The following is a 26205-nucleotide window of genomic DNA, read 5'->3' on the forward strand; positions in this document are numbered from 1 at the left end:
TGTTCTGCATCCTCGGTAGGCAGAATGATGCCCCTTACCAAAGATGTCTGTGTCTTAAAATCCAAAACCCATTAAAGTTATGGATGGAATTAAGGTTGCTAATCAGCTGACCTTAGGGAAAACATCCTGGATTGTCCAGGTGTGGCCAGTATAAACTCAAGGGTCTTTAAAAGTGAACAAGGGCAACAGAAGGGGAGGAAGAGCTAGGAAATGGCACGTGAGAGGACTCGGTTGGGTTTTGCTGGCTTTGCAGGTGGAGGAAGGGACCTTGAGCCAAGGAGGGCAGCCTGCTTCTAGGTGTTGGAGGAGGCAAAGAAATCAGTCTTGCCCTGGAATTTGTAGGCACTGTGATTTTAGCCCATTGAGACTCATGTCAGACTTGGAACCTACAAAACTGTAAGATACTAACTTTGTATTTATTTTTATGTTTTTAAATGTTTATTTATTTATTTTGAGAGCAACAGCGAGCATGAGTGGGGGAGGGACAGAGAGAGGAGAGAGAGAACCCCAAGCAGTCTCCGCCCTATCAGCATAGAGCTGCACATGGAGCTTGATTTCATGAACGGTGAGATCACTACCTGAGCCGAGATCAGGAGTCCGATGCTTAACCGACTGAGCCACCCAGGCGCCCCGTGTTTATTTTTGAGGTGGAGGCACAACATTTGTGATAATTTGTTACAGTAGCAGAAGGAAGCCAATACATCATGCAGTTCTCCTCACTCCAGCATCCTAGGGCCCCTCCCTTACCACTGCCCTGGCCTCACTGCCCTACTTGGGGCTCCTACACCCCACAGTTGGCTGTTACAGCACGGTATTTGCTTATTCCACACATGGTCTGTCACTCTGATGATTAGACCCCACCCCTGGGTGGACCCTTACTGCTTCTTTCAATGTTTGTATTATTAGAACCTTGGTAGTTTTATTTTTCTTTCTTTATTTAGATTCAAGTTAACATATAGTGTAGTATTGGTTTCAGGAGTAGAATTTAGTGGTTCATCACTTGCATATAACACCCAGTGCTCATCCTATCAAGTGCCCTCCTTAATGCCCATCACCCATCTAACCCATCCCTGCACCCACCTCCCCTCCAGAAACCCTCTGTTTATTCTCTGTATTTAAGAGCCTCTAGGGGCTCAGTCAGTTAAGCATCTGACTTTGGCCTAGGTCACTCCTCTTCTTCCCCTTTTACTCGCCACCCCCCATCAGCTACACTTCTTTTCACTCCCCACCTCTAAGCCTTCCTTAGGTTCTGTCCTCAAACCACAGATCTTCTTAAAATGTATTCCTTCATCAGTTGTAACCTCATCCAAGACTTTACAGACCACCACTGCAAGGGATTCCTTCACATCCAGCCTTCATGCTCCTCCAGGCCCTGGACTTGTTCCTGAACATCAACTTCATTCAGCCCCAGTGCATGGAGCGAGAGGAGTCTTCTGTCTGTACACTCATATCTAGGACATCCTCAGATGCAGGAGCCAAGAGCCTTGTGTTGCGGACGCCTGGGGTGGGAAGGGGGGGAGCCATGACCTGGGGGCAGGGCACCAGATCCACCTGGGTGGGGGGTCAACACAGGTGTCCCCACATCCAGGGCTTATGAGAAATGAGATGGGCTGTGCCATGTATCTTTCCTCTAGGGGTCTTGTCAGTTTTGCCACAGTTATTTCCTTATTAGGCTGGAAAAAACTGGCTCTGAAAACTTTTTTCAGAGGCGGGGCAAATAGGAGGTTCAGTTGCTCTGCTCTGAATGGCTCCTGAGGGACATCTGGCCCTATTTCCCCTCTGGCAGTAGATACTCTTACATCATTTGCTCCAGGTTTTCCTAAGCAGGGGGAGGGTCCAAATTGTGTACATATAAGGGTCTGAGGAGGCTGAAGCTGGAAATAAAGGTGTCAGTATCACTGGGAGATAGTTCTACCCTTGGAGATGGTCATGGGTCCCCACCTGAAACGCTGGAGGTGGAACCCCATCCTGAAGCGTGGCAGAGCCGTCCTCGCCCGAGGCAGCTCCCGTCTCTTCTGGGCTCTCTCCAAGGCCAGAAGCCTCTCCAGTGCTTCATGGACTATGTGCTGCAGACTATGTCTAGGTAAGATATACAGGACTTCACTTATGAAGACACGTAGCTGGCCATCTTTAAAACGTAATGCAAAAGAAAAAAAAAATTAAGAATCCATCTAAAGTTTTACCTTGTACTATAATGATATCAAGACCATCGAATTAGGTTCTAAGAATTTGCCAGTTCTTTGCTTTTTATATTGACTCAACAGTAAAACCTAGTGTTTGACTTGTGGCTTTGATAGTTTTTTTTTTTTTTTAATGTTTTATTTCTGAGAGAGAGAGAGAGCATGAGCAGGGGAAGGGGCAGAGAGAGAGAGAGACAGACAGAATCCGAAGCAGCTCCAGGCTCTGAACTGTCAGCACAGAGCCCTATGCGGGGCTTGAACCCACAAACTGCGAGATCATGACCTGAGGCGAAGTTGGACACTTAACCAACTGAGCCACCCAGGTGCCCCTAGCTTTGATAGGTTTCTATGATATTCCTGGTGTGATGTTCTATCAGTGAAAATGTTGCCCACAATCAAGTGTATCAGGTTCATTGACCTATATTGGGAAGTTCATTCAAACATATATACCAGGTATCATTGTAAGGCACAAGATGTTCAAAGATGGTACACATCATGGCCTTTACCTCAAGAATTTCAGAATCTTAGATTCTGGAGGGAAAGCTCCCCCCCCCCCCTTATTTATAATGTTACTATGTTTGGCATTTTTCTGGCCTACCCACCTGTGACAAAGGAGAAGTAATTTTCGTACTAATTCAGGTACACAAGTTAACTTTATCCTGAAAGGCTCAGCTAGCACCTGTTTTTCTTTTGCAGGTGAGCAATATGGAAACTCAGGGTTTGGTGGCTTATAGCAGTGATTCCACTGGGACCAGAAATAATTATGCACGGTTTTCTGGACAGGTGTGGATCAGAAGTTGCCACAGATGGGAAGAGGAAGCTTAGGTTCTAGAAATAGGAAGCACTTACAAAAGGATGTGAAAAGCCTGTTCTGAAAGCAAGATTACCTACAATGACAACTGTTAATGGTGACAAGGAGAAGGGCAGGAGTGTGGGACAGAGAGAGCAGAGCTGACGTGATAGAATGCCAGATTGTGAGAGTTGTAAAGTAGTATGATGGGGTTTTTCAACAGGCCATGTAAAATCTCCCTATCTAGAGAATCTAGAGATGTAAAAAACACAGTCTCTTCTTCCTGAAGTAGTTTAGATGTGGTCACCTGAAGGTAGGGAGGTCACTTTTTTTTTTTTTTTTAATAGTCTGGAGGGATTTCCAAGGTCTCTTTGGTTCTATGAGTGGATCTGATTGAACATACAGATGACTGGAAAGGGACTCTAGGTACAGCATCTATGACTTTTTTCTTGGTTGTTAACATTAAATAATATAAAGGAACGATTTAAAACGCAGATAAATCCCACGTAAGTTAACTATTTTCATGTTTCTGCGTTACCTTCTGAGTTCTCACTCAGTACACCCATATTTGTCATGTGGATGTGATGACACTGTTGATCTAAGAGTGGGGCATGGGATGTTGTAGGACCTCAGGTGTAGAGCGCTGAGCTAATCACACTTCTTAGTTGGTGACATGTCATCACTGGTCAGAGCTGGGCTCCTTGTTATTTATTCATTAATTTCCTTATATCCTCATTCCTCACTCCCATTTCTCTTCCCACTGCATACCATTCTCCTGCATTCAGTGAGTAGGCTTTTATTTGGATGTGGCCTTGAAAAATGTATAGTTGCTCTGTGTGCATCTATTTTAAATTTACCTAATGGTGTTGTTCTGTACATCCCATTCTTTTTCTCTTGACGTAAACATGCTCCAGTGTATAGCTCAGGCTTGTTATTTCTCATTACTGCCTAGAATCCCAGAGCATATCTCCTACATTTTACTTACCCTCCAGCTTTCCCCTGCCACAGATGATGCGGTTATGTACATCCTCAAGCCAAGTGACTTTATGGTATATATAAAGTATGTACCTCCTGGGAGAGGAGGCCTGTCGGTTAGATTGCTGAGTCATATGGGCTATATATATTTAATTTGCTGGAATGGCTATACCAGTTTACATTCCTTCTAACAGTTCACATCTCTGCCAACACTAGAATTTTCCAGCTTTCTGATTTTTGCCATGCTAATAGATGTAAAATGATGCATTGTCTTAATTTGCATTTTTCAGATCACATGCAAGTTAGAGCATCTTTTCACAGTTAATTCAATTTTATATTTTTTGTCATTTAAATTTTTATTCACTGCAGTATGGCTGTCTGTGTTTTCAGTATCAGAGTTGATTACATTAAGATGCATTTAAATGAGAATTAATTTGAATCATAATGCAGCTGCTAGACTTCTGGGCTGACCAGTTCTGGCCTGTAAAAACAGCAGTCTATGGCCCAACTTATAATATGTTCTCCGGCATTTTGGTCATCCCATGTTTTCAGTATTATCACTAATATCACACTAACCATATGCTATGATATATGGCAGTTTTCTTCTTTTGAATTTTGCCTTAGGATGAATCCCCTAGGGAAGGATTACGGAACCAAAGAATGAACATTTTTATGACTATTGTTACATATTAACAAATCACTTTCTAAAAGGGCTGGGAACCCTTGCGCACTGTTGGTGGGAATGTAAATTGGTGCAACCATTATGGAAAACAATATGGAGGTTTCTCAAAAAATTAAAAATAGAAATACCATACGATCTGGTAATTCCACTTCTGAGTATTTACTGAAAGAAATGAAAACACTAAATTGAAAAGATATATTGACTGTTTACAGTAGCCAGGATATAGAAGCAACCTTAGTGTCTATTGATAGATGAATGGGTAAAGAAGATGTGGTATATACATATATATATATACATATACATACATATACATATACATATATACATATATATATATACATATACATACATATACATATACATATATACATATATATATATATATATATATATATATATATATAGTGGAACATTGCTTGGCTATAAAAAGTAATGAAATCTTGCCATTTGTGACAACATGGATAGACCTAGAGGGTATTATGCTAAGTGAAATAAATCAAATACCATATGATTTCACTTAAATGTGGAATTGAAAAAACACATGAATAAACAAAAAAATGGACTCTTAAATACAGACAACAAACTGGTGGTTGCCAGAGGGGAGTCCACGAGGGGATGGATGAAAAAGGCGAAGGGGATTAAGAGGTGCAAACTTCCAGTTATAAGATGAATGACAGAGACGAAAAGTATAACAGATGGGGCGCCTGGGTGGCTCAGTCGGTTGAGCATCCAACCTCCACTCATGTCATGATCTCATGGTCTGTGAGTTCGAGCCCCGCGTCAGGCTTTGTGCTGATGGTTCAGAGCCTGGAGCCTGCTTCAGATTCTGTGTCTCCCTCTCTCTCTGCCCCTCCCCCACTCATGCTCTGTCTCTATCAAAAATAAATAAACATTAAAAAAAATTTTTAAATAAAAAAAGTTTACAAAAAGTATAACATAGGGGATGTAATCAATAATAGTGTAATAACATTGAATGGTGAGCATTGAGTAATGTATAAAATTGTCAATTTACTATGTTATTTTAATTATGCTTTGCTTGAAAAAATAGAAAAAAAAAACTAAAAGGGTAGGATTGATTTCCATTATGCGTCATTTATATCATAACTATACTAGTTTTAACTTCATTGTGTAATATTTATACTATTCCTTTAATAACTATAAAATATTTGTTATTTGCACTATTTATAGTTAACAGAAATCATTTGTTCAGGTGTTCACTGATGAATAGTATTTTTTTTTTAAGAGTATGGTCTATTTGTGCCCATAGTCCATTTTCCTAGTAGGGTCTGCTTTATTTTTTTAGTCCGTTTGAAAGTAGTTTTGATATACTCCCGAGTGTCTTATCCTCCATTCCTGAAAATGAAATTATTCATTTACATACATTTTATTCTTCAGATGACAATCAAAACAAAACACATGATAAAAAAGAGAAGAAGATGGTGGTTCAGAAGCCCCACGGTACTATGGAATACACTGTAAGTATGAACAGGAGGTATGAACACTTGTTAAGACCACTGGATTTGCATGATGTTTCTCCCTGACACATCCTCTTAGCCGCATTCCTTTTGTGTGCCCATTAATTAAGGAAGCTTCTTAAGACCTGTTCTAGGTCATTTCTTTTCCCTTTATGTTTTCTCTCTGGGTAATCTCATGTAAACCTATGACTTGAATTATCTTCAGTATGCCAATGACAGCTGGTTGGTTGTGCTTTCTGAGTTCCATAATCACAGATCACTTTCCTACTCAGCCTATCCACTTAGACCTCCAGGGCTGGTATTTTTTCAAGAAGCAATGGCTCCATAAGCTGTACATTTCTACAAGCCAGAGCTTTGCCCTTGACATCCTCTTCCCATGACTCCTCATGTTCATTTTTACCTTCTGTGACTATCCAGCCAGATCTCTTCATTTCAGTCTCATAGATTCATGTTCCTTTACATAATGTACCTCAGTTTAACACTATTGATTCACTGATGTGATTGTTTTAATGTCTATCTTGTGCCTTAATTCATGTACCCATGGAGAGAGATCCTTTTTTTGGTCACCATTGTATTTCTGGTGCTCACAGGGTATAGACCTCCATTCTGTTGAGTTAGTAGATGAATAATGCTATGTATGTGTCCCTTACGGCACCTCCGCATATGTGGTGCGTCATGAACACCTGCAGGTCATTTCTCTCCTGCAGCGTGAACTCCTGGGGGCCAGGAGCTGTGTCTATTTATCCCAGGTCTGTTACAAAGTGAGCACTCAGTTATAGATTTGTTTTAATTCACTTTGAAGTAGCATTGTTGAGGAGTGTTCTCTGACTTGTAATAAGAAATTAAATGCTGTTGCCATTACCTGGTTGTGATTTTCTCATGTGCATTTTTTTTCTACTCATTATTCATGTGCTATGCCAGGCTCTGTACAGGCAAGTAGCAAGACCTGATCCTTCCCTGGCATTTATTTTGGAATGGTAAATTGTTTGCAAGCCTTTCCAGAGTTACACTGAGGAGTCCTGGCACAGGCATTTCATGCTCAGTGCTCGGTGAACGTCTCTAGGTATCTTTCTGTGGGTGATAAGCCTGGTCCTTTCCAGAGGGACTTGGGGTGATTATTTATTTCACTTTACCATGGTCCACAATAGGTTATTGATCCCCATAACACCTAGCACAGTGCCTTACCTGATAGTAGGTACTCAAGAAGTGTTGGATTATTTATCATTAGTAACAATATTAACTCTAAAGCCATGAGTGTATCCAGCAGTATTATGCACAAGCCCCTCCAAAGAAATGACAAGGGGTGTTTTCTAGGAGACGTTTCCCATAGTATATAGTAAATGGTACAGTGAGAGTAAGTATCAACCCCCACATTAACTCTTATAAACAGGTGATCAAATTAGCAATGCAGATATGTCTGCCTGTTTGATTTGTAGGTTACGGGGATTAGTTTTACTTGGCAAGTTATTGTTTGTACTTGTCATTGGAAATAAAAGGTGATTCATAACTTCATGTTTAGAGAACCATGCTAGCACTTAATGGATTGCTTATATTGCTCCAAAGCTGTGGATGTTCGCATTCTGTTTAGTTTTAAACATTTAATGATTCCCATATCCATCCCAGGGTCTGTGGCTTGATGCTGTATTTATGTCTTGTCGTTATGTAATAATTCCAGATTGTTAGGGTTTTTTCTCTTTCCTGAACTCCCTATGCACAGTATATTTCTATAAGTCTTTTCTTAAAAATACGAAGTAAATTTTTTAATCACTTGCCATGAAGTAAGTGCTGTGAAGCAGAAATTACAATTATCTGTTTGATGGATCAAGAACCTGAAATGCAGAGAAGTTAAGTAAATGACCCAAGGTCACACAGCTAGCAAGTGGCAGGTCTAGAATTCAGATCCAGCAGTCTGGCTGTAGTCTCCATTCTCAGTGTGTCTCATACTGACTCTAAACCCCCAAAACCCCTGGATTTGAATATGTTAGGTAAAATGTCTTTTTTCTTTTTCATTTTTAGTAAGGCTGGTTTTGCCCAAGGTAGAGGTAGGGCCATATATTGCTAATTTTTAAATGATTTTTTAAAATACATGTATTTATATACTGACTTGTTCCAGAAATGCTTTGAGGTCATTTTGGTGTAATTTGTAACTATGACCTTGATTAGTCTGAGACTGTTCATCTAGTTGGTGGAGTTTTGATGCTAAGGACAGTGGTGAATTTAATTCTACATCTGTATCCTCAGTAGTCCACGACCTCCTGCAGCCACCTCACATTGCCACCTCGGTCAGGGCTCACCTGGTGGAGCCAATTTTGAATATAGGGACAGTCACCTGTCTTGATCCAAGGCTGTATATGGGAACTTCTTAGTGACACGCACCAGAGTGGCCTCCCACTAACAAGTTCTATCCAGTGACCCTAGACAAGAAGTCTGCGATATTGGCCTGACCAGGGGCAGCAGACTTTTTGTGGGTGGAGCTATTTACTGTGAAGTTTCACATCCTCTCATTGCCCTCTTTAGGCCTATAACCCTTTGTTAGAGAAAGAAAGAAATACACATGTGGGGCATGAATTGCAAGTTTCACAGATTTGGAGAATAACACTAATCTGGCTGACTATCAGAAGTTGTCATTTTAATGACTGTGAACAGTTATTGGTAGCTAATCTGAATTTCATAATGATTTACTTGCCTTCCATCATATTCATTTGTCAAACATTTGAGTATCTTCTGTGTGTTGGGCGCTGTGCTGACACTGACGTTATCAGCCATTAACAGGTCACCATGCAGGAGCCTTTAGTGCAGTGAACAGACAGGAAGAAGACAGAACATTGAGAATAGAGGAAGTAGCCCTCCTCTATTGGGTGTGTTTTATTTCTTCTCTTCTTAACAGTTTTTATTGTACGTTGTGAACCTCTACTCCACACAGCTAGGTTGTGCCAAAGTAGATTTAGAAATCTATTAGTGGACACTGAAATTTGAAGATAAGGGAGCCCAGAAATGAATTGCATGTAAGACTTTGCTTTTCTATGGTTTTATTAAGAATGGAGAATGTATTTACTTTCTTTTTCAGAATATATCTGGAAAGAACTACTTTTCATCCACTCAGATCAGAAATAGATTAATGTTGTTTACTAAAAGGGAGGGTTTTGTTTGTTTGTTGTTTTTGCTTTATATTTTGAATCTTGTTTGTTTGATTATTCTAGGCTGGAAGCCAGGACACCCTAAACTCCATAGCCCTGAAGTTTAACATCACTCCCAATAAATTAGTGGAACTGAATAAACTTTTCACACATACTATTGTTCCAGGCCAGGTAATTCTTTACTTGTTGGGTATTACTTTTTAGAAATTTTGCATTTATCTTTTATTGCCATTTTTAATGCTTCACTCTTAGTGTCATGGATTATCATCGTTGATAATGTGCATTGGTAGTCTTTCCATTAGATCCAAGAATTCTGAAAGCATTGTAGAACTTAGGAACTTCAGAAATGAATGCCTTGCAGATGATTAACAGTTTACTTAACTATCATTAGTTTATGTTGTGGATGTCCTGTAGGGCATCAAGAGAAGTTAAATTTGACTTTTTCTTCTGTAGAATGTAACTCAAATGTTCTCAGAATGTTTAATTTAGAAGTGCATGTTTCAGTTTATTCCACTCCTGGGATACATTATGGCCATCATTTGACTTTAAATTAAGCAAATTTTTTTCATTTTTGTGTTTATATGATACCTGGCAAAAATAGCCAGAGGCAGAGACATTCAGCAGGACTATCAAGAAAAAGCCACACCATTTCTTCCCCAGGTTTTTAAATTAATACTTTATTTATTAAACTGAATGGAATTAGCTAATTGTGTAATTTTGCCACTCTTGGTTAATCTAGCCAGTTTTTTTAGTGCCTTCCACATATTTAATGAGATATTCTTTTATTACTACTTTAAAACTACATTTAGCCAATAGATATAAATGAACCAGTCATTGGCAGGTCCTAGCTGAGGCCACGTTTCCATTCCTATCCATAGAACTGTCTGGTTGCCATGAGCACATTCTGGTTTTAGTTGTGGACTGACTTGAGCATTTTTCTGCATCTCTACATTATAGTGACCTTTAATTCTTCCAGAATAGATACTATTACTTTTAAAGACAACTTTACTGAGGTAACAGTGAGATTGTTCTTTGCGTTTTATTCAAGGGCAGCACATGAAGCCAACAGGCCATAAGCTGGCCAGTTTATATTATGGTACTTTTAGTATTTATGCTCTTGTTAAAAGGAGAAATTAGCATACTTCCAGCACCAGGTAATTGAAGGGAGATATGCATTAAAACTTCTCAAAAATTAATGAAAATTTATTTCTAAGAAAACTAACAGTAGATCTCTCCTTTTGGGGATTTCTTATAATCTGAGGTATTACTGCGTATTATGTAACTGACCCATAGCAGAGAACCTAGACGTGTATTTACTCATTCAAGGCTAAAGTCTGTAGTCACTAGGGGCACCTGGGTGGCTCAGTCATTTGAGCATCTGACTTTGGCACAGGTCATGATCTCATGGTTTGTGAGTTCAAGCCCCATGTCGGGCTCACTGCTGTCAGTGCAGAGCCTGCTTCAGATCTTCTGCCCTTCTCTCTTTGTCCCTCCCCTGCTTACACTGTCTCAAAAATAAATAAAACATTAAAAAAAACAGAGACTGTAGTCACTAGAATGTAGGAAAATAATTTAGAGCAATTCCTTATTTTTTTTTACTATGTCCATAAACAAAATATTGGTACTAGGTTAAGGTCCAGTAACCCAATGGACTGTTTTAATATGCCTATTATAATGGCAAAAATACCAAAGTAGGATCTCTAACACTTTGTTTCTGACTGGCCTTGTAGTAACTGTTTGATGTGGGTGAGTCCCTTCCTTTTTTGGGCCTCAGTTTCCTAATCCCTGAAGTTAGGTGTTGGGCCACGTTATCTCTGATGGCTTTTCTAGCATTTGCTATGCAGTCCAGCCCTCATATGACTAAACAGTTGTATGCTGTTGGTTGTCCCAGGACCCAGATAGAATTAGGATTTTGTTGACAAAGACAAGAAATCAAGAAGAGTAAAATCAAGGGGTTTTCAAAAACTGTAGACAACTTTTTGTTTTCAAGGATTTTTAAATACTCTGAGTGGGGTAGGTATTGCTTTCAATAGATCTGATCTCAGTAGATCTGATCATTCAAGACTATTTTTGTCTGCTCTGGCTCCAAAAAATGTGAGCTTCACTCTTCTAGAGACTGATTTGTTGGTCACCGTGAGGTAGGAAAGGAAACTGGTCTGGCTAGGTAAGTGACTACATGTAAGAAGTAATTTTCAGAGGCAGTTACCTGAAGCTTTTAAATCTTAAAACTGTAGACTCTTTTGTTGCTTAAAAGACCAAAAACAATAGCAGATAAATGTAAACAACTGAGGCCTAAACAATAGTTTTAGAAGGTCCTGAATTTGGCTATTAGTTTGGATACTTACATCAAATTTCAGGACATGTACAAAGAATATACTTTTTCAAGTAGTTTATCTTAAGCACACTCAGAAGTTACCTTGCAGATATAGGTTTAAGCTGTTTTTATATTCATCGAGCACCTTGGCTACACATGCTTTGAAAAATTTGACAGTTATGCCTGTGTGTTGGAGCAGAATTGTTTTCTGCAGTCAGTAGGTAAACCGCCCTTACCCCTGCCCATGTTCCTGGCTCACCTCCATGTTGAGGTAGCACATCTTCTGACTGAGCGTCCCAGCATCCAACTGTCACCTCTACACTGTAATGAACTGTTTAAGCACAGGAATTATCCTTTTGATTGGACATATAGAACATGCCAGACAATAGAATCTTAACCTGTGTTGCCTAACACTTGTCAAAACTCAGATACAAAAAACTGTTAATGGAGAATTGCTTGGAAGAAATGTTATCCATTCATTCCTCTTGTCCAGATACATGAGATAAGAGAGCATAAAATTTTAGCCCTCTGTAAGGTACATTTGTAGAACTCTACACTTTAGCATTTGCCGTTGATCTACATCGCAGATGTTATTAAGAACAGTCCTCCCAAACTGGTTATTGTATTAATTGTCAGTGTGTCATCAAAGACAAGTAGTTCAGACTGGGATACTCTTCATGAGACTTAATGAGAAAATACTTCTACTTATGAGAGACTGGGTTTTTTTTTTTAAGTTTATTTATTTTGAGAGAGAGAGAGAGAGAGAGAGAGAGAGAGAATCCCAAGCAGGCTCCTCACTGCCAGCACAGAGCCCAATGTGGGGCTCAGACCCACAAAGCCACGAGATCGTGACCTGAGCCGAAACCAAGAGTCAGATGCTTAAATGACTGAGCCACCCAGGCACCCCAAGACTGGTTTGTTTTTATCTTATAGACGTTGAATTCTGCTGACTAATGATGTCTGTCCCTTTGCATTGGTTATTTGGAAACTCAGAACCCGTTTTATGGCCCACCCCTCAAAGAGTGTTTGGTAATTTTGGAGTACATACTTTCAGTAGTAATTAGTCCTCATGTTATTCTCCTTGGTATTGGTTTTCCTACCTTTATCAGAATGTGTCTTTTGTTGTTGTCTCACCTTTTTTTCTGGATTGAAGAGAGATTTAAATAACTAAAGTTAAAACAGAGATAGGATGGGAAAGTGTGAACAGTTGTTATACAATTAGTGCTGAATTCTGTTTTATAACATTAAAGGACATCATTTAAAAATTTTTTTTATGTGTATTTATTTTTGAGACAGAGAGAGACAGAGCATGAACAGGGGAGGGTCAGAGAGAGAGGGAGACACAGAATCTGAAACAGGCTCTGGGCTCCGAGCTGTCAGCACAGAGCCCGAAGCGGGGCTCGAACTCACGGACCACGAGATCATGACCTGGGCTGAAGTCGGATGCTCAACGGACTGAGCCACCCAGGCAGCCCTAAAGGACATCATTTTAAGACTGTATATGATATATGCCAAAATGTTGCATGTCTCACTGTAAGAGTGTTGAATGATAAGATCATAATAACATTTCAGGCACCAGTACATTTTGCGGAAAGAGGCTATTTTGTACACTGTGGGAGATTTCAATTTTTGTTTTCAGATAAGTTGATGGTGATAGAAATTATTGAGATTATTGATATTACCTTGTACAACTTGTAACGATCTTACGTTAGTACTCAGGGCCTGCTGAGAGTTAGCAAGCGTGAATTTGTTCCATTTCTTCCTGATACAGGTGTTGGGTTTAGAAGCATGCCATGCTACTCTTTCCTTTCTTCCCTGTCCTTAGTGCCCCTCCCTGGAATCTTCTTTCCTCTCTAAATCTTCTATGCTGTTCAAAGCCTCACTTGGACCCACTTGCTTTATATGACATGCCCAGAGTACTCACCCACCTTGTTCTCCCCTCTGTGAGCTCCTGCAGTGTCTGTGGGTATGTTCCATACCTTTTGCACTGAACGCATTCATATTATGAGTAATTGTTTCATGGATTAGTCCAGAAGCCTCCAAAGTACTTAGAAGTTTTGGGAAGGCCAACTAGGTCTTTTTTTTTTTTTTTTTTTAAGAGAACAGCCTTTTTTTTTTAATGTCTACTTTATTTTTGAGAGAGAGAGAGAGCACGTGAGTTGGGATGGGGCAGAGAGAGAAGGGATCAGAGGATCCGAAGCGGGCTCTGTGCTGACAGCAGTGAGCCCATTGCGGGGCTTGAACTCAGGAACTGTGAGATCGTGACCTGAGCCAAAGTCATACACTTAACCGACTGAGACACCCAGGTGCCCCCCAACCAAGTCTTAGTCATGTACTTAGCATGATTCTGTACAGAAAGTAATGCCCTAAACACTGTCCAGTGTTTGCCTGATCTCGATATTCACTTCACTTGTCTTTCCCATTCTCAGGTCCTTTTCGTGCCAGATGCTAACTTTCCTTCCAGTACCTTAAGATTATCATCATCCAGTCCTGGTGCTACTGTGTCTCCTTCATCATCAGATGCAGAATATGATAAACTGCCTGTATGTATGTCATTCGTGAACTAACATTCATATTTATCAAATAATTTTTTGAGTTGTAGAATTTTATGTGTTGTTTTTCACAGGATTTCATCTGAAATTTCCCCAAAGGGGGTAGGGTTAAGGATTTGTCTTAGTTGACAGAATATGTCCTATCAAAAAGAAACCTATTTCATATTTAAGGTCTCAGAGGGAAAAATGCACACCTTTTATATGTAAAAGTATGCAGTTAAACTCTGGATGAGACAGATAGTTGATTTGTACTGCTTTTACTCCTTTTTCTAGAGAAATCGAACCATGAGTCAAATATGAATTATTTCATTTAGGTTATTTTCTAAAGACATTTGATGAGCCATTTTTATGAGTTCATACATACACCCTTACTGTTGTTGTTGTTTAAATCTTAGTTTGATTTGGATACTTAATTGTATTTGTGATAATTCTTGGAGAATGAAGCATATTTGGCTCTTTTTCATGTTCAAGGTGAATAGAAACAGGTTCCTTATAGGAAACTTATGTGGCTTGATTTATAGAAATAATCTGTTTAAAAAGGGCTTCCATTTGATTTTGGGAATTTTGCTTTCTTAAAGGATGCTGACTTAGCAAGAAAGGCCTTAAAACCCATTGAAAGAGTCTTATCATCCACTTCTGAAGAAGATGAGCCAGGCGTGGTAAAATTTCTAAAAATGAATTGTCGATACTTCACTGATGGAAAGGTATATGGCAGTGTCATTTGTTTCCTTTTCTTGAACTCCATGGAAAACTAACTTAGGTTTCAAATTACTGAAGATAGGAGACATTAAAATATCTTTCCCAAAGTTTCAGCTTAAGATTTCATAAGTGTCCATTTGTTTTCCCCTGTTGGATCCCTAGCATTTTATATATTAGGAGAAATACGATTCTTTGTGATCTAGGACTTATCATTTTATCTTTCAATTCTTGGCTTATAAATTGCTAGGGAGACAATATAGTATATGCTTAACAGTAAAGACTGGAGTTAGTGAATTTAAAATCCAACTCTGCTGGGGCGCCTGGGTGGCTCCTTCAGTCAAGCATCCTACTTTGGCTCAGGTCATGATCTTGCCCTTCATGAGTTTGAGCCCCACGTCCGGGCTCTGTGCTGACAGCTCAGAGTCTGGAGCCTGCTTCAGATTCTGTGTCTCCCTTTCTCTCTGCCCCTCCCCCACTTGCATTCTCTCTCTTTCTCTCTCTCTTTCTCTCTCTCTCTCTTTCTCTCTCTCTTTCTCTCTCTCTCTCTCTCTCTCTCTTTCTCTCTCTCTTTCTCTCAAAGATAAATAAACATTAAAAAAATTAAAAAATAAAATAAAATCCAACTCTGCTGTCTGCTTGCTCTGAGACTATAGGCAGGATATTTAAGTTGCCAAAGCTTCCATTTTCCTCACCTATGAAATAGGAACTATAATAAAATTGACTCTGTAGGGGATGGTGATTAAAAGGGATAATTGATGTAAAGACCTTAGTACCTAACTTCGGAAATGTTCAATTCTCAACCCATTTGTTGCTGGAGATGCTGGTATTAAAAATAATGTCTGCTGTGTTGTGTATTTAGTTTTTTGGTGGTTGGTGTGATTTACAAAGAACAAATCCAACTTTCAGTGAGCCTCTGAAGAAGGGGTTATGTTGATGTAAAGTCAATTCCTGTGTGCAGAGTAGAGACTTCATGCCAGGTTCCAAATGGTAGGAAAATACACTATTGATAGGCATTTTAACTTTTGCAACCAAGAATAAGTAATGCCTGAAATGCAAAATGTTTCACAAAGATGATCAGTTAACTCACGAAGAGGACGAAGGTAAATAATCTACCTATGGGGAGTCCTCTGTGTCCTGCTGTCTCTGGTAGATAATATCCCTGTTGCCATCTATAAAACAGTAAACTGACCAAGGTACGGACAAAAGTTCCCACCAAATTACTGTTTGTTTACTATTAGCCTCCATAGTTTAGCTAGATTCATCTCTGGCTGCAAAATATTTCATATTCCTATTTGTGTCGAATTTTGCTGGCACAAATAGAATGTGACCTTTCTAAGCATTTGAGAGAAAAATACTAGGACTCTAATTTGCACCATGGCTCTGAGACAGATGCCGTGTACCATGTACGGTACCATATACTGGTTGGACACATAGTGAACATGTGCTGAGTAGTAAAACACCCAGTTCTCAATTGGGAAAGCACTTGGGACAGCCCTCCCATTTTACAGGGGACTGGGGAGTGCGAGGCATAGATGTGCAGCCCAAGATCCCACCGCAATAGTACTATGGCAGCAGCTGTTCCAGAACCAGGCTCGGTTGACTGCTTTAGTGAGGCAGCTCTGTTTTCTCTGCCTCGCCACACAGTACCCAACTTTGCATTTCTTCAGCCTGTTGTTCTCCTGCTCTTAAAGGGGGTGTGATGGGATACCATGGTACGCCAGAGTCAACAGAATGTTAACACGAGTCCATTAAAGCTGCCGTGGTTGGATTTCTGCCCGTGGTGATTCTGTCCTGTCCCTTTCTCCTGTAGGGTGTGGTCGGAGGCGTCATGATTGTTACTCCAAACAACATCATGTTTGACCCTCACAAGTCTGATCCCCTGGTCATTGAAAATGGTTGTGAGGAGTATGGCCTCATTTGCCCCATGGAAGAGGTGGTTTCCATTGCCCTCTACAACGACATTTCCCACATGAAGATCAAAGATGCCTTGCCATCGTAAGAGATATTTCTTTGTTTACCAAAAACAAACAGAATTCCGGTGTTTGGAGAATTAAATGCAATTAAAGAGTGAGGGAGTTGGCAGCAGTGGGAGATTGTATAGAGGTGAATTTGAAGGTGGAAGATTTGTGCAGTAAATTTTTTAAAGAATAGAGAAAGGAGAGGGAATGGAGATGAAGGGAAAAGCTGCACATATAAAAACGAAAGGAGAAAAGCAAAAAAGCCAACACATAAAAATGGCATTTCTTGGCTTATTTTTCTGAAAAGCAGTGCATGTTCTTAATGAATCAATGAAATAAGAAATAGTTTCTCCGAAAGACTTTTAGTCTGGTTCCCAGTAAGAGAATAGTATTTTTCTTTAGTTGAATTTTGTTCTCATTCAAATTCTAGGGTAGGCAGGCTTCCTAGCTCAGGTGTTCCCTAAATCCTGCAGAGAGAGCTCTGAGTGGAGAGTGCTGAGGCCGCTGCGGCCGTAGCCGGACCACCCTAAGTGGTATGAAGACGGAGCAATACTGATCTGTTTGTTTCTGAAACGTAGATGAATATTATCTTAGTCTTGATTATTTTTGCCTTATAAAACTGAGGGTTTTTTTGTTTTGTTTTTGTTTTGTAAAAGAGAGAAAAGGAAGCTTCCCATGAAGAAAGAGAAAGAGGGTTAAGAAAGCTCAGGGTATCAATTCATTTAAGGGATAATATGATTCCTACTGTCACTTTGTCAATGTTTCTGTTTCTCTAGATCTCCTAGTAGTAAAATTCTTCAGAAACCTCCATGATAGGAGGGTAGAGGGAAAGCAGTGGGTCCTAATTGTGCAAAGAGAAACTAGCCCTTGGGACTTATGAAAAGAAGGGCAGGCAGCTAGAGAACTAACCCACACACATCCTCCTTAGGAATTTATACCAGCAGGTCTCCCTGGACTCTCAGAGTCCTTGGCATCAGACCCACTTGGCCCTTACTCAGCTCCAAGCCACTGAAGCCAGCGCAGAGCATGGGCACTGAGGTAGTTTCTAAATTCTGCCCGAAGTATCCAAGTGAGAAGTAGGAGGCAGTGTTGCAGGCCAGGCAGTTCTGCGTGATGAATTAATTCTGGAGCCACACCGCCTGGGTTGTCCTGGTTCAGCCACTGACAGCCCCATGACCTGCATGAGTTGCTCAGTCCCAAGCCTCAGTTTTCTTATCTGTTAAATGGAATGAAGAGTGTTCTTCAGCTTATAAGTCTGTTTTAAGAACTCAATGTATTGATATACTAAAACTCTTAGAAAATAGCCTGATACCTTTTAAGTATAGCTGTTATATGAACCTTTAATTCATATCTGAAACTCTGTTCATTGTTCTGGGGAATCTTGTCCATGCAGTTGAGCTTCTAGTTCATCTTAGTGCATGCCTCTTGTGTGACAAGGATGTGAAGATGAGTGGGTCATGGCCTCTGCCCTTGAGGAGCTTATAGTCTACTGGGTGCAAAAGACAGATGGAGAAATGTGGTAACGAAATGGCACCATATAGAACTGCACATGGCATTCCATGAAAACCCTCGTGAGGGAGTGTCCCGCTACCTTGGGATCTTAGATGGAGGCAGAGAAGAGGACATGAGGAGCTAGTTTTAGAAATAAGGAATGAACATTAGGTTCTCTGTGACAAGAAGAAAGAAGATAAGTAAAGAAATAGTTAAGTTTAGAAGTGAATGACCAGGCAAATGGGGGCATTTCTTGCCCAATGATGGTTTCTAATGGGATAATACTATTGTACATCTTCAGCTTAGGATGTTAAGTATTCTTTTTAATATTAGGAAAGGAAGGTATGTCTTTACAGAAAGATTTCTCTCATTGTGAGATTTTTAATGATCTGGGATACGAAGTTAATGCTATAGCTGGAGGGAAAGAGAAGAATTAAGAATTGGCTCCTACTATGTTCAGTTTCTTTCAGTATTATTCACTGATTCTCACCTTGAACGCAAGTATGTGAAGACTTTTCAGTCTAGTGAACAATATGTGCACCAATGGGCAAAATAGAATGTGTGAGTGAAATTGGTGTGATATAAAATTCGTATTGACTTCAGAACTCCATCAATTGTTTAAAAGTTAGAAATATCTTAAAGTCATTATTACCAAAAATTGTATGATAAAGCATGTATAAATTCTGTAACTGCAATGTGCAAATAGTTTTTAAAAGTGTGTGTGTGTGTGTGTGTGTGTGTGTGTGTGTGTGTGTGAGTGTGAGTGAAATCTCCCCACCCTCTACTTCAGGCTTTGTATTTTTTGTGTAGGACATTTTGTAGCTGCAGAGAATAGGAAGGGAACAACTGAAGGGATTATTGATGAACATTAGGTGTCTGGCTGAGTCTGGAAAACATTAACAGTAGAGACAGTTGACACCACTGTGTACTTTGCCCCAGCAGTGCTTGGCAGCTACGGTGCCAAAAAAACAAGTTAATCCCCACTTGGATTAGGTAGATGAACAAGAAGGGAGGGGTAGACAAGGTAAAGTAAGAGGCTGAGCAGAATGTAGTCACATCTATTCATGGGGGCTCAAGCTAGATCAGGAAGAGATGAGAAAGGGTCTTGGGTGTTCATGGAAGAAAGTTTTGCTTATTAACCAAGTATGTGAAGAACTGGGTTTCTTTGTTGCAAGACTTCTTATAACCTCTAATATGCCAAATTAAATTTGGGGTCCTAAAATGGAAATTATGACACGTTACACTACTTATCTGACTCTAGGACTGAAGCATCTTTAATGTCTCCCGGGATGCTAGTGTTGGGCAGAACATTTTTGTGCATGCAGGTTCCTGCAGAACAAACACATTGTCAAAATCGTCCTTTAGCATATGGCATTTAGCGGCTCAATGAATGCTTATTGAATTGAAATGAATTATGAATTAAAGAAGTTTTTTTAAAGCATTTATGAAAGCCTAACAATTATGGAGGCTTTTATTTGTATTAGAAAAAGCATGGATGTTCCATGTGTGTGACTTATGAAGTAACTTTGGGGAGATAGTCTTATAACTTGAGAACTTCCTGGTACTCTGTTGGTTTATGGCCATAATTATTTCAAAGCCAGAAAAATAGATAGAGTATTGATGAATCATGGGGATCTACCCCCAAAACCAAGAGCACACTGTATGCACTGTATGTTAGCCAATTTGACAGTAAATTTAAAAAAATAAAGTATTACCTAAATATGATCTAGCCTTTTTAGAAATTATTTCTGAAATTTAACAATGTTATTTTTTAGGAGGGTTTTATATATCTGTGTTTTAACCCAGTGTTAATACTAAGGTAAGTGAAAATACAGGTTACTCAAAATTTTTCCAGTCATAGCTTAAAAATTATGTTTCTTGACCATTTATTTTCAACTTTGGAGAACATATTTAATCAATATTTTTGTGTCATTCAAACCTGGGTAGAAAAGCGTCTGTTGTTAAGGGACAGCATGTTTCAGATGACAAACCAGTGTCCATCACCATAAAGTAAAATGATATTGTTATGAGTAAAGAAATTAAGAATTTTAAACTTAGTATCATAAGTAAGAGCTTATTTGGTTTACTTTTCTATAAATTTTTAAAGTGTAAAATGGAGCAGGTGCTATAAGCTTCTTGCATCTCCCTCAGGAAGAGAAGGATGTCTGTTATTGGAAACATCAGATCCTTTGTCATGAAACTCAGAATTAGGGTTTGGGGCTGATAATTTCTACAACAGTTAAATGAGTAGCTACTCAGTCAGTGAACCATTAAGAATTAATGTAGTTGGTTTATATGCTATCTTATAAAAAGGAAAAGCTTTGCATAGTTAAGGAATTTAAGTCATTGTACTAAAACATTTCCTTTGTCCTTTCCTTCACGAATATCAGAAATATTATTTCATCATTAAAAATCTGGTGGGTGACATCTCCATGTTCATAAATGACCTCAAAAATCATTCATGTCCTTCTAGTAGGATATGCGACTCTCATGGTCCTTTGTTTTACCCCTTCTTATAGTTTATTTGTTTCATTTTGAAGTCAATTTCTTGATTTCATTTCCTTATTCTGAAATCATTTACACATAAATTTAAGTTGTGGTATATTTATGTTTTAGTTTTTGCCTTTCCTCCATTTTGTTTTTGGTTTTGTTTTTAACATTCCATGTGCACCCACCATTTTTCCCCCGACAGTGACCTACCTCAGGATCTTTGTCCTCTGTACAGGCCTGGAGAATGGGAAGACCTGGCTTCAGAAAAAGATATCAACCCATTCAGTAAGTTCAAATCTCTCAACAAGGAAAAACGGCAGCAGAATGGAGAGAGAACCATCACTTCAGATTCCAAATCAACAAGACCTCTGGAGAAGTCAACAGAATACACACACATAAAACCCTCAGATAGCTCTGTGTCAGGAAAACTAAAGACCCTGGAATCTTCCACAGAGGCAACCAGTGGATCTACCACAATGACTAGGGTCAGCAAGGAACCTTCTGACACTCGTGCTGCATTTGAATCTATAGCCAAAGAAAATTCCCTTTTAGGGGAAGATGATGACTTTGTTGACTTGGAAGAACTTTCTTCTCAAACTGATAGTGGAATGGACAAAAGAGACACCTCAAAGGAGTGCCTTACTCTTGATCCAGAAGAGCTAAGGAAGGCTAAGTCACAAATAATCAGTTCTACTACAAAAATGCAGGTGCAGTCAGCCCTGAGCTTTTCCGGAACAGATAGTGATGCTGAGCTGAAGGGGGCCCTAGATTTAGAAACCTGTGAGAAGCAAGATATAATGCCAGAGGTGGACAAGCAGTCTGGTTCCCCAGAAAGCCAGGTGGAAAACACACTGAACATACATGAAGATCTAGATAAAGTTAAACTCATTGAATATTACCTTAATAAGAACAAAGAAGGGTCGCAGTTCTCTGAAAACTTGCAGAAGGCAGAATTAAGTGATGGCAAAAGTATTGAGCCAGTGGGAATAGATATCACCCTTAGTAGTTCTCTTCCCCAGGTAGGTGGTCCCCCAACTGAGGACAGTAAGGAGCCAGATAAAACCTGGATGAAAGAGAGAGTGTCCCTCCCACTGCAACTGGCGTCTTCCACAGAAGAAAATATGAATAAAGAGTCTCTAGACATCTCTTCAGAATCTACTCTGGACAACAGCTGCCAAGGCGCACAAATGGATAATAAGTCCGAAATTCAGTTGTGGCTGTTAAAGAGAATTCAGGTACCCATTGAAGGTAAGCCATTTTTGTTTAAAGTATCTTTATATTCTGTTGTATAGTTGGCTTTCTGAAACTTGCAAATGCAAGCAAAATTAGAATAATTATTTGAGAACTTTTTCTGGATAGAGCTTATCTGTACTTATACATTAATTGAGAAAAAACTTAGCATCAGTATAATAGTATCTATTTTGGACCTTGAACTGTGACCTAGATTTCTAGTTCAAGAGTAGTTTGCTTTAAAAAAAAAAAAAAAAAATTCAAGTAACTTTCCTTTTTACCTTGAATTTCCAAATATAAAGGGTTTGAAATTTTTTTATAAATTTTTAAGTTTATTTATTTTTGTCGGGGGGAGGGGCAGAGCGAGAGGGAGAATCCCAAGCAGGTTCCACACTGTCGGTGGAGAGCCCAATGCGGGCCTCAAACTCTCAAACTGCCAGCTGAGCCGAAATCAAGAGTTGGACGCTTAGCCAACAGCCACCCAGGTGACCCAGGGGTTTGAAGTGTTTTTGAAGATCTGTCAATTCTAAACTAAATTGCCTTCTGGTGTAAGTGGGTCCTCAGTACCCTTCATGGCTATATATTCTTGTGAATTGTCATGTTGTGTTGGTTTTTATGCATATTCCCAGTAGGTAGCATCTTATACGATATAGACCAACCTGAAACATCCAACGCTTTTTCCTTTTGTGTTAAAGAAGGTCTGAAAAATGTGATTAGTTCTAATTTAGTGGGGGTTTTTTTCCCCTATGTTTTGATTTTCTATCACTAAGAGGGAATCAGGCACTCTTCTTTGTAATTTGAAGGATTTGACTTTCACTAATACTGTCAGTATTGAGGAAGTTTTTTTTCATATGTGATTCAGATATACTTCCTTCAAAAGAAGAGAAAAGCAAGACCCCACCCATGTTTCTGTGCATTAAAGTAGGAAAACCAATGAGAAAATCCTTTGCCACTCACACTGCAGCCATGGTCCAGCAGTATGGCAAACGAAGAAAGCAGCCAGAGTACTGGTTTGCTGTTCCTCGGGAGAGGTAAGTGTGGGCTCAAATGGAAAATGTTGGTCCATTAGATTCTAACTGCGTCTTGATTTTTTTTTTTTAATCTTAAAGTAGTTAACCTTATTCTTGAATAAGAGATTTCTCCTGATTGCATATGTTAGAATTTCTAGAAGGATATTTTTTGAATAGTTTTCTGCTAATGAGTGGTTTCAATTCAGCAAATTTGAGGTCATCATAAGTACTGTGTGCTGAAACACTTTTATAACTTTCTACCCAGTTGAATTTTAAATGAAGGAAGATTTAGGTATTCTCGAGTGCTGCTAATTAGAAGTGCAATTCTGTTAAGAATACAAGGATACCGTGGAGCAGATCTAAACCTAAGGACAGTAGAGAGGCACGGTTGTAGTTCTTAAAGTGCTTATTATTCTAGGGAACTAAAGCTTGCTCTGGCCTTAAGGAGAGAGTATTTGTGACACAGCAGCATGAGAAGTGTGATGTGAGGTCCCTTGGGTGGGTTCAAGGAGCTGACTGTACACCTCTAGAGAGATTGGTATTTTTAAATTGCTAAAGGAGATATTTTACCGGTTATGTGACAGTCTAGGCCAACAGGGATAGTGGCATTGAAATTTTTTGGCAGTCCATCACTAAGGACATCTTTATAATAAAAATAATTAGGAGATACTATCTTTGGAAAAAATTGTTTTCCTTTTGTATATGTGGTAGAATAAAAATGTCTTTACAAAGGTCTTCCAGTCAGTTTTTTAAAATTGTAAAACTCGGGGCACCTAGGTGCTCAGGCGGTTGGTTAAGCGCCCGACTTTGGCTCAGGTCATGATCTCACAGTCTGTGAGTTCGAGCCCCATGTTCGGCTCTGTGCTGACAGCTCAGAGCCTAGAGCCTGCTTTGGATTCTGTGTCTCCCTCTCTCTCTGCCCATCCGATGCTTTCTCTCTCTCTCTCTCTCTCTCTCTCTCTCAAAAATAAACAAACATTAAAAAAATTTTAAAAAAATAAAATAAAATAAAATTGTAAAACTCACACATTTTTCCTGTTCCTACCTAGTTATTAACATTATCACCTGGGCGGACCTCTTGGCTAACACACCTGCCTTAAGCTTCCTTAAGCACGAATTGTTAATAAAGGAAAATAAAATTCCAAGCAAGGGCACACCTTCTGGTTGATCAGTATCCAGAATAATTCTCATCAAGGGAGTTGTCCTGTTTTAATAAATTATAGTTTAACATGAAAAATAGTTAATAGGATTTTAATTAATGAATTTGCCAATATCTGTTTCTTGTCTTAGACACAAACCCATGTTAACACGGACATTCAACGTAATTTTTATGTTTATGTATTATACTTTTCTACCTATGCTTGCACCCCCTAGAGTGTTTCACTCTAGAGTGTTTCACTGAAACTTTCAGAATGTTAGGGAGATGAAAAGAAAATTATCGTCTTTTATTATTTAAAAATGTTTCAGGGCACCTGGGTGGTTCAGTCGGTTAAGTGTCTGACTTGGGCTCAGGTCGTGGGTTTGAGCCCCACATTGAGCTCTGTGCTGACAGCTCAGAGCCTGGAGCCTGCTTCGGATTCTGCATCTCCCTGTCTCTCTGCCCCTCTCCCACTCACGCTCTCTCTCTCTCAAAAGTGAATAAACATTAAAAAACATTATTAAAAAAATGTTTCATCAGGGGCGCCTGGGTGGCTCAGTCAGTTAAGCGTCCGACTCAGGCTCAGGTCATGATCTCACGGTTTGTGGGTTCAAGCCCCACGTTGGACTCTGTGTTGACAACATGGAGCCTGGAGCCTGCTTCAGATTCTGTCTTCCTCTCTCTCTGCCTCTCCCCAGCTTGCACTCTATCTCTCTCTGTCTGAAAAATAAATAAATGTTGAATTTTTTTTTTAATGTTTCAATAGAAGCAATGTAATTTCTAAAGCCCTGTTAAAATTAAAGTTCTAAAATCAAATTTCACACGACTGTACCTTAGAGATTTAGGCCAACTCCTGATTGTATAGATGAGGAAAGCAAGGCACTGAAGCTTGCAGCCACATTTTTGGTGCTGTGGACCTTCAGGGTCTACCAGAAAAATTGCCAATTATACATATCACTTTTTCTTTGAAAATGTACTGTTTCTAACATAAGGAAATTTGGATGTTTTTCCTGTTTTATCTTTAATGAAACTGTACCAAGGACTCTTCTAGAATAAGTATAGCAGGCCCACACATGTAGTTCTTATATTACTGTCATTTTTTTAATCCAGAAGAAATCTGTAATGCTGAAATACTTTGACCTCTTACACAGGTGGGTTTTGTGGGCTTTTTAGACTAGGATCCTTCTTAAATTCCATTATGTTGTATTTTATAGTGTCTGTGACTTACTTGTCTTTGGCTAACCTGATACACTTAATGTTCTTTCTTGAACTAATTATTCATTAACCAAACATTTTCTGGGAGGCGTTATATCTCACTGTGTTAATGATGGATTTCTTTGTATAGATGTTAGGAAATTTTTGTTTTAATTGTTCTTTTATGTGTTTCCCTATCTACCTACCCTATAGGAAGCCACATTTTAGTTTAAGTCTAGGAAAGACAGAGCAGTTCTATAGTTAATACCCACCTAGAACTCCAAGTGCACATAAGAAATAAGAAAAAGCCATGTTTGTTTTAGACTTCAGGATCATCAGAGTCCTTAAGGAGCTAAGACGTGGCATGCAATGCTTCCCTCTCTCTGATGATAACTTCTGGATTCCCTTGTTACATCAAGCTGGGCATTTCTATGTGCTTTTTTATTTAATAGACTCTTTCATGTGTTGGAATTTCAACAGCAGTTTTCTTTTTTTTAGGTTTTTTTTTTAGTTTTTTTTTTTAGTTTTTTTTTTATATGAAATTTATTGACAAATTGGTTTCCACACAACACCCAGTGCTCATCCCAAAAGGTGCCCTCCTCAATACCCATCACCCACCCTCTCCCCCCCTCCCACCCCCCATCAACCCTCAGTTTGTTCTCAGTTTTTTTTTTTTTTTGATAGTTTGTTTTTTTTTTTTTAATTTTTTTTTTCAACGTTTATTTATTTTTGGGACAGAGAGAGACAGAGCATGAACGGGGGAGGGGCAGAGAGAGAGGGAGACACAGAATCGGAAACGGGCTCCAGGCTCTGAGCCATCAGCCCAGAGCCTGATGCGGGGCTCGAACTCACGGACCGCGAAATCGTGACCTGGCTGAAGTCAGACGCTT

The 26205-nt window shown here is 39.3% G+C and overlaps 1 protein-coding gene across 7 annotated transcripts in view; it reads left to right on the forward strand.

Annotated features, from left to right (window-relative positions):
* Nucleotides 1–26205, forward strand: part of NCOA7 (nuclear receptor coactivator 7) — a 163979-nt gene that overhangs the window by 91866 nt on the left and 45908 nt on the right. For 6 of the 7 annotated variants that reach the window (XM_045057996.1, XM_045057994.1, XM_045057997.1 and 3 more), the window contains 7 exons: nucleotides 6023–6102; nucleotides 9303–9410; nucleotides 13983–14096; nucleotides 14684–14809; nucleotides 16615–16799; nucleotides 20946–21991; nucleotides 22836–23004. In XM_045057996.1, the coding sequence (XP_044913931.1) occupies nucleotides 6023–6102; nucleotides 9303–9410; nucleotides 13983–14096; nucleotides 14684–14809; nucleotides 16615–16799; nucleotides 20946–21991; nucleotides 22836–23004 (1828 nt within the window). The remainder of the gene's footprint in view (nucleotides 1–6022; nucleotides 6103–9302; nucleotides 9411–13982; nucleotides 14097–14683; nucleotides 14810–16614; nucleotides 16800–20945; nucleotides 21992–22835; nucleotides 23005–26205) is intronic. The other variant, XM_045057993.1, reaches the window with a different exon arrangement.

Source organism: Felis catus, chromosome B2 (assembly GCF_018350175.1).
Source record: "Felis catus isolate Fca126 chromosome B2, F.catus_Fca126_mat1.0, whole genome shotgun sequence".
In the NCBI taxonomy this organism is placed as follows: domain Eukaryota; kingdom Metazoa; phylum Chordata; class Mammalia; order Carnivora; family Felidae; genus Felis; species Felis catus.